General features: G+C 37.3%; 1 protein-coding gene across 3 annotated transcripts; it reads left to right on the forward strand.

Annotated features, from left to right (window-relative positions):
• Nucleotides 1-626: 626 nt before the first annotated feature.
• SUCNR1 (succinate receptor 1) lies at nucleotides 627-8410 on the forward strand. Of its 3 annotated transcripts, none has more exons than XM_072727161.1 (3): nucleotides 627-814; nucleotides 5039-5104; nucleotides 5786-8410. In XM_072727161.1, the coding sequence occupies exons 1-3, from the start codon at nucleotides 812-814 to the stop codon at nucleotides 6737-6739; spliced, it is 1023 nt and encodes a 340-aa protein (XP_072583262.1). In that variant the 5' UTR covers nucleotides 627-811; the 3' UTR covers nucleotides 6740-8410. The 3 variants fall into 3 exon arrangements, with proteins under 3 accessions (XP_072583262.1, XP_072583264.1, XP_025871576.2); XM_026015791.2 differs by lacking the exon at nucleotides 627-814 and adding an exon at nucleotides 2994-3084; XM_072727163.1 differs by lacking the exon at nucleotides 5039-5104.
• Nucleotides 8411-9197: the final 787 nt, after the last annotated feature.

The following is a 9197-nucleotide window of genomic DNA, read 5'->3' on the forward strand; positions in this document are numbered from 1 at the left end:
CTTCCTCAGTATAAACCCTATGCTTCAAATTAAGCAGACTGAGTGTTTACTTGAATATATCTAATATAATCCTCAGAAAAAGCCAGGTGTGCTTCCTGTCTGAAATCGTGGTGATGTGCTTTCAGGTGCTCTGGCAAACATTGATTGGGATGTATGAATTGCCACGTATTGAGGTTATTTTACCTCCCTAATCCTCAGCCATCTGATGTGTGTGTGTGTGTGTGTGTGTTTTAATGTGTCTCTTGATTTTAATCAAGAAAATAAAACAGGAAATACCTGAAGCTCTAGTGTCCCTCTTGCTGGAACACTGACAGAGCACATAACCAGAGTTGTTTTAAAAATTTCAGTTTTACAGCTCCTACAAAATTGTTGATAACGGCTGCTTAGTTATATGCCCAGTGTGGAATTCACTAAAAATTGTCAATTTGAGAAATAAAGAAAAAGTCTAAAACACAGAAGCAATTGTATATCCAATAGGAACTATGCTAACTTTGACTATGCAAATCAACATGAAAATACCGAATGCTTCTCTGAATGTCACTCTTTTGACAGTGAATGAAATGATTTCAACAGCAGTCCTTACAAACTCTACTGCATAATATGTTTGTGTCTTGACCTCACAGGAAATTCCTCTTGAACTGTACTTGGAAGTTCGACTGAATAAATTATTCCTGGGCTTTTGAATTATTAATCTTGTCTGCATGATATGCAAATTAGACTTCACTATGTCCAGTGACACAGCTTTGGGTTAGAAGCTGTGTCAAGTTGCTGGCAAAGAATATCTGTCAAGGGATCAGGGCCTTCCAACGAAATGGTAAGTTTTAATGCAACTCATGTCACACAGGTATACAAAGCAAGGCTGGACTTCCCATTAGGGGTTTCTTTTAAAAGTGCCTGTGAACAGTTAAGACGTGTAAATGAACTATCATTCATAACACATAGAACAACAACAACAACAAAACTAAGAGGAAGTCATAATTTTTCTCCTGTGTTTATTTTTTACTAAATCTAATACCTTTTTAAATTGCCAAATACTAAATTTATTTTACAGAGGTTTATCATATTTGCTAAGTGGGACAACATATTGGTAACATTTAACAAAAAGAGTAATCAGGTTTAGTTAAATATAACTACTTAAAAAAATTTCAAGTTCCTAAATCCAATGAAACAATGAATATATATAATAGTCTATGTTTAGAAAATACTGTGTGAGAGGCATTCTAAAAATTAAATTTAGCATTTAGTTTATAAAAATTATAATTATGTTTGTAAAAATTGCAATTATTCAAAATGGGGAATTGCAAAAACTATTGCTGGCATACCCCCCAGAACTTTTTATAATTGGTGAGTTATTCTTTTTAATTCATAAACATATAGTTTGATATCTTACTATCACTTTTTAATGTACTGATTTACAGTGTAAGTTCTGGAATATATAAAAAATGTAGTTATCAATATTACATGATTGTCTCTTTTCAGTATGCATTTCTATTTGTCCATTCGAATTGTTTACTACTGAAAATAGCAATGGATTTAAAAATGCTCATATGTAATAATGAATTAATACTGTAAGTGTGTCTTGAACCGGGTCAGGGTTAAAATGCACAAATGATCTTTGTTTAATCATGATATTCGTAAGAAAAAACAATTTAGGGGGGCCTGGGTGGCTCCGACAGTTAGGAATCTGCATTCAGCTCAGGTCATGATCTCAGGGTTCTGGGATGGAGCCCCTGCACCTGGCTCCCTGCTCAGTGGGGAGCCTGCTTCTCCCTCTCCCTCTGCCCCTCCACCCTGCTCCTGCTCTCTCTCTTGCTCTTGTGCTCTCTCTCTTTCAAACAAACAAACAAACAAACAAACAAATAAATAAATAAATAATAAATAAATAAATAAATAAATAAAATCTTTTTAAAAAAGAAAAAGAAACAATTGAAAAGCTAGCAAGCTATCAAATATGTTTTTAAATCTAAGCTTCAAAACTGTACGTTTTTAAAAGGCTGAATTCAGCTAAAGTGAAAGAAACATTATTCCAAATTAAAAATGAATACTACTGATCTGCTTCTGTCAGTAAATTGAATATTGCTTGTAACTTAATAATTCTAACAGGTTTAGATATATATTTGCATATGTAATTAAAAAGACTTCACTTTAATTACTGATAGCTTAAGAACAGTTAAAAATAATTCATCCCAAACAGCTATAACCTATTTATCATGATTTCTATTTCCTGAAAATTGAACATACAATGACTAGAAAGTGGAAGAGAGAGTTTTAATTTTTCATGAGGGAATTTCCTTCAATTGAGAATTTCCCTTAAAGGATCAGCTTACTTCACCAATTTGCAGAATTGTAATCCCCACACTAAAAACACATTCAACTACAAACATCATCTTAGTTGGACTCTAATACCCAGAAAATTATGGGTCTTGATGAGGTTTAAATTGACCTGCAAACATAAGACAGATTGACATTTAAAAACCATAGCTTATTAATATTAAGGATTTAAGAAAATTATTTTAAGAATAAAATAAATGTATCCAAAAGCAGATTACAAAATATCATAAAGAACATAATATCATTTAAAAAAATAAATTCAAATAAATATTAAACTGTAAGAGGATATCCAAATAGTGGGAGTGTTTGGTTTATGGACCATTTTCATTTCTTCTTTTTGCCTACTTGTGTCTTCTTAGGGAGTGCTACAGAATATCATGCATTTTTAAAAGTTACTTTTTTAAAAAAATGGATAAAGCAACCACTCTCAGAAGTAGGATAAAGGTGAATGGTCATTCATTGTCCTTATTCCAGTTCTGATATTCTCTACCTCTAAGATCTCCCTCAATTTCCATTCCCAGTGACGCCTCGAAGCAGGAGACTTCTCCATGGCTTTAGCACAGCCCCTGGCTTTCCCGAGCGGTAGATATTGGGAATCTGGCACATGTAGTTACACGTCTTTATGGCTGTCTTTTCCTGCAATGGCAGTCAAAACCTCCTGCTGCATGACAAGCTAGTCACATGGATCATCTAAGAACTGAGTAGTCGGGAAAATAAGAGAACTAGAAAAAGAGGAAATGCAAAATGAAACAAGTGAGTCTTATGGAAACTTTCTCTTGCCTTAATATTCCTTTGAGGGAGTGCATCTGCTTTTTGAGCTTTCCCAAAATAAGGACGTTGCCCAGATCTGAGCTCTGAGGAGCTCCAACATTTAAAGTCGGGGCAAATAGTCTACAAAGAGAGGAAGGAGAACCGTAAGGATATTGCTGTAACATAGAAGGCAAGGAAGAGAGTGCTTCCAGAAGTCTCGGAATTGAAAGCAGCTGGGAAGAGAGTTAGAACTAATAGTGAAGAATTATCACTAATCTTTAAAACAAAGCCTTTAAAAAGAAAAAGACCATTAAACTTTTTGCTTTATTTCTACAAATTTTAATAATACCAAATACAGGCTGATTCGGGGAAACAAATAGAGAATCCAGATAAACTAAAAGGAAAAAAGACTCATTAAAAATTATCTGGTGTCTCATCTCTAGGAATAAAATTCTTAATGCCTTGGTTACATATTCTAGGCTTTCTGATGCTTATTAATTTCAGATAAAAATTCCTAATTTTAAAATAACCTCAGTTTTTTTTTAAAAAAAATTGAGCCTGAAGATATATATGAAATTTTGCCTTTCACAAATATGTGTCTAAGCAAAGCTACCTACTTCAATTGCCAGTTTTGAATATTAGTCATATTACGTGCAGTGTCAGAATTATAGTGAGATAAAGCAATACGCCCAATTTGGTGGACTTACTACTACTTATCTGACCTTAGAGGAAAAAATATTTATAAAAGTGTTTTCCAAACAGTCAAATATTTACCTTCATCTCCACGCAGCAGGCATTTACAGACCATCTCCTATCTGGCGGTCACTGTGCCAGATGTGGAAGATAAACATGAGTAACCTAAAGTTTCAAGAAATTTGAACAAACTTCGTAAACGCTGAGAATATCAAATGGGGAAACTGAGCTTAGACTGATGGGTCAGAGTCTGTCTTGTGAAACCCGCTCTTACACTGAAGTCTAAGGGCAGTGTATGTGATGGGGCAAAGGTCACGGGGCGGAAAATATGAGTAGTGAACTGAGCATTCAGTGAACTGAGCATTGGGAAAGTTCTCTGTGGGGTCTAAGAACAGGAAGACAGAGGCAAGGAGTAGAGCCATGCTAAGTGAGCTGCACTGGCCTAGAGGAGCCAGATCATGCCTGCCTGAATTCCTCATTCCCTGGAGAGTGAAAGGTCATGAAGTGTTTTGGGTGAGGAGAGTAATATGATCTGAATCTTGGTAGTAGTTTCCAAGATTGGCTCCCAGGTTGAAGGTAGGTTGAAAGGGAGCCAGAGAGGATGTGAAGAGACCATAGAAGATACAGTACAGTCCAAGATAAAGGTCATGGTGGCCCGGATTAGAATGGTGATGAAGGCCATGGAGCAGCGGTGATGGACTCGAGAAGTAGCCAAACACTACAGGCAACAAGACTCGGTAGCTTATTTGTTATTGGAGAAAAGGTACAGCTGACTTCAAGGAGACGGCTAAGATATGCTACAAGCTTTCAGCAAATCGTGGCCACTCCTCTTATTATTACTGAGATTTTAGGCCTCATATTTTAAATTTTTTTTTTTTTAAATTTTTTTTTTTTTTTTTTTTTTTTTTAATTTATGATAGTCACAGAGAGAGAGAGAGAGGCAGAGACACAGGCGGAGGGAGAAGCAGGCTCCATGCACCGGGAGCCTGATGTGGGATTCGATCCCGGGTCTCCAGGATCGCGCCCTGGGCCAAAGGCAGGCGCCAAACCGCTGCGCCACCCAGGGATCCCAGGCCTCATATTTTAAATTAAAAAAAATCAAGTTTTAAAACTGGAATTGAAAAAAAAATAAAAATAAATAAAACTGGAATTGTATTTTATAAATTTAGGAAAATAACCCTAAGTCTTTGACAATATGGAAGCAAAATGAAATCTATTAAAATAGCAAGACTGGAGTTCTAAGAATCCCTGTGTCCTCTCCTAGATTGTGCTCCAGTTAAATCTAACTCCGCAGACTTCGTCAAACAGTGGTGCTATGCCGGGGATCATGGTAGGTGCTAGAGACAGAAAAAGGAATTAGATGTTCCACTTGTTTCTTTGCACCATTTCTTGGCCCCTGTGCTATTTGTCAAGTCCTTTGTGTGTGTTTCCACCTCCAGGCCTTTGCACGAGCTTTCCCTTCCATCTGGGATATATTTTTACCATTATGTGTGACATGCATTTATTTGTGTCCTGGATCTCTCCAAGATAGTATAAATTGTTTGAGATTAGGAACTTTGTTTGACTCGGTGCTGTTATTCCCAGTGCCTACCATATAGTTCAAAGGTATTCAATATTTGTTAAAATAATATATTAGTGACATGTCCCTATATGAATATGTACGTATATGCACTCCTTCCCAATATAGTCAGCCTTTCATAGTTCAAGTGTTAAGTGGTTTTTAAATTCTTTTTTTAATGTATAAAAATATTTAATTAATTAATTTACTTGACAGAGAAAGAGAAAGAGAGAGATTGAGCACAAGCTGGCAGAGGGAGAGGCAGGGAGCCCAATGAGGGGCTCCATCCCAGGACCCTGGGATCATGACCTGAACCAGAGGCAGATGCTTAACTGACTGAGCCACCCGGCCACGTCAGAGTGGTTTTTAAAGGAATTATTATTATGTTCTGTGCAGTTTTGTCTTTAGTCATAGTCCAGAGTTTCAACCTTCTCTTTTCTCTTTCTTTTTTAGGCGTGGAATGCAACTTGCCTGAATTGGCTGGCAGCGGAGGCTGCCCTGGAAAAGTACTATCTTTCCATTTTTTATGGGATCGAGTTTGTTGTGGGAATCTTTGGGAATACTGCTGTTGTTTTTGGCTACCTCTTCTGTCTGAAGAACTGGAATAGCAGTAACATTTATCTCTTCAACCTCTCTATCTCAGACTTGGCTTTTTTGTGCACCCTTCCCATGCTGATTAGAAGTTATTCCCATGGAAAGTGGATATACGGGGACGTGCTCTGTATAAGCAATCGATATGTGCTTCATGCCAATCTCTACACCAGCATTCTCTTTCTCACTTTTATCAGCATCGATAGATACCTGCTCATGAAGTATCCTTTCCGGGAACACTTTCTGCAAAGGAAGGAATTTGCTATTTTAATCTCTTTGGCTATTTGGGTTTTAGTAACCTTAGAGCTACTGCCCATACTTCCTCTTATAAATCCTAATCTAGCTGCCAATGGCACCAACTGTATTGATTATGCAAGTTCTGGGGACCCCCACAACAGCCTCATTTATAGCATGTGTCTAACCTTCTTGGGATTCCTCATTCCTCTTTTGGTGATGTGCTTCTTTTACTTCAAGATTGCTCTTTTCCTGAAGCAGAGGAGCAGGCAACTTGCTACTGCTTTGCCCCTTGAAAAGCCTCTCACCTTAGTCATCATGGCAGTTGTGATCTTCTCCGTGCTTTTCACTCCCTACCACATTATGCGGAATGTGAGGATCGCTTCCCGCCTGGAGGAGTGGAAGGAGTACCAATGCACCCAGGTCGTCATCAACTCCTTTTACATCGTGACCCGGCCGTTGGCCTTTCTGAACAGTACCATCAACCCTGTCTTCTATTTCCTTCTGGGGGATCACTTCAGGGAGATGTTGATGAGTAAACTGAGGTACCAATGGAAATTCCTTACATCCTTTAGAAGATGAGGTCTTGGATGGATGTTCCCACTCATCAAAAGTGAGATGCTTCTGTAACGGATTGTTTTATATATGCAGCAGTCGGCCAGTCACATTTGGATTCAACGCACAGATGTAAATCAGAGAGGGACAGACCTGACACTTGTTTGAAAGACACACTGCGTCTGGATTATGTGAAAAGAAGAAAATGGGAAGTACATATTGGTTTCTTCACCTAAGAACTGAAAGGAGTTAGGCCGGCATTGTCTAACGTTTTGAACATGGAAGTCCCAAACCCTACATGTTATGAGACTGTCTCATGAGTATAGAAGAAATAGCAGATAGATGCAGCATCAAGTAGTTTAACCATTGGTCAGATCGTAAAAAAAAGAAAAAAATATCTGTGTTGGCAACATTGTCTATGTTATTCTTATTTGTTTGATGTTATTAATGTGAAAACTGAGTAACAGATTAGGCATATATGATTAAAGTTTGTGGTGAGAAATTGTGCTCTTGAACAAAATTTAAAGTAAACAGTAGCAGGATCCCTGGGTGGCGCAGCGGTTTGGCGCCTGCCTTTGGCCCAGGGCGTGATCCTGGAGACCCGGGATCGAATCCCACATCAGGCTCCTGGTGCATGGAGCCTGCTTCTCCCTCTGCCTGTGTCTCTGCCTCTCTCTATCTCTCTCTGTGACTATCATAAATAAATAAAAAACTAAAAAAAATAAAGTAAACAGTAGCAGTAAGCAAGAAACCAATGCGTTGAGTTCAAGGATGCCTATATGACATTTCTTTAGGTTGGTCATGAATTGGGGTCAAGTTTTAATCATAAGTCCTATTTTGTTATATGGCTTTTAGTGCAAAGAATCATATTAAATGGAACCCAAAAAGATGGTTCAACAAAGAGAGAGACAGGTTCGAGCTTGTCTCTCAAGGAATTTAGGTTTAAATGATTGTACCAGAATCCTAGAAGAGAGGTATCAAGGAGAGCTGCAAAAATCTCAGAGTTCTAGAACAGAAAGCGCCTTTCAGAAAACCCAAAGCAAGTTAAAACAAAAGAAAACAAAGATAAATGCTTTTGGACAACTTTATCTCAATGACAGTGACTTACATCTGGAATGAGCCTTGTTTTCACAGAACATTACAGAAGGCCTTGCAGTAAGTGTACTAAACACAATGCACTTCATGAAATTGTAGAAAATAGGGAATATTTATGTGGGTATCAATATGGATTATCCAGATACTACTCCATGCCACAAAATAAATATCGGAAAAAAAATAAATGGATGCTCCATTAGCTTTTTAAAGTCAAATTAAGTATCACATAGTAATTCACTTATACGCAACAATATGCATCCAAGGCCACATATCTACACTCTTTTTCTTAAAGTTATTAGCTGTAACATAAAGGATACAATAAGCATTATGAGTGCAAAGAAATGAAATTCTCTTGCCCGTCCTGCTCTGAGATGCTCTGGTGCTGTTATAATTCTGACATTACAAAAACCCAAAATACTCCCAGTTAATGCTTCCAATACTCGAAGCTACTGAGGTCTTATAAAAACATATTACTCCCAAAGGATGTATTTTCATACTTATCATTAGGCTTTAAGATATTTTTTCATGCCTTGCCTTTGTCGTCAATATTTTAAACATTTTAATGTGATTTCATAACTGCCTCATAATAAAATGAAAACACAATCTCCTGAATTTCCTCATCAAAAAAGGTTACAAAAGGGCCTTAGGAAAGAAGCATTCGCTTATTTCTGCAAACGTAGAAACATGATTTAATTGTAATTTGTGTTTTATGCATGGGCTTTCATTTGTAAATATGGCATTCAATTTTCCCCACCCCTACCCAAAGAAGTAGTGGACTCCTTTAAATAGTACAGCGAAATATTTTATGAGACCATAAACTCTCAGATACATCTTGTAACCAAAATGTTAAGTAATTTCATAGCACATTTCTTAATCCTCTTCTTGCTCAAATCTATCATCCTGTAACCTAATCCTCAATAGACTAAAGACATCTGCCCTAAAATTATTAGAGCTATTCCATTCACCTTTTGTACTAGGTGATTGTGAGCAGCATAAACAATAAATAATGGAAATCCTTTCTGGGTTTGTAGTTTTCAAAGGAAGTGATGTTAAGTTTTTATGTCTTGTCTTTTAATTGGTTCCTTACTGTTTCTAGAATCATGTGTAACTATTTGGCCCCAGCATTTTGCAACCTGGGCCCACCTACATTACCATATATTGTCTCCTCCTACTGTTGTCACAAACTAAACCCTCCACCCAAAGGTGGCTACTACATTTCATTATATGCAGAACTTTCTTCACTATGTACAGCTCAAGGCTCACGCCTGTCCTATCATGCCCACATATGAACACTTTAAGCGTCTTTTAAAGTCCATGTCATCTGTCACTCCTTCTTAAAGCCCCCCTTTAGATCTCCTCCACAAATCTGGAAATAAATTTGTCAACCTCT

This window comes from Vulpes vulpes, chromosome 11 (assembly GCF_048418805.1).
Source record: "Vulpes vulpes isolate BD-2025 chromosome 11, VulVul3, whole genome shotgun sequence".
In the NCBI taxonomy this organism is placed as follows: domain Eukaryota; kingdom Metazoa; phylum Chordata; class Mammalia; order Carnivora; family Canidae; genus Vulpes; species Vulpes vulpes.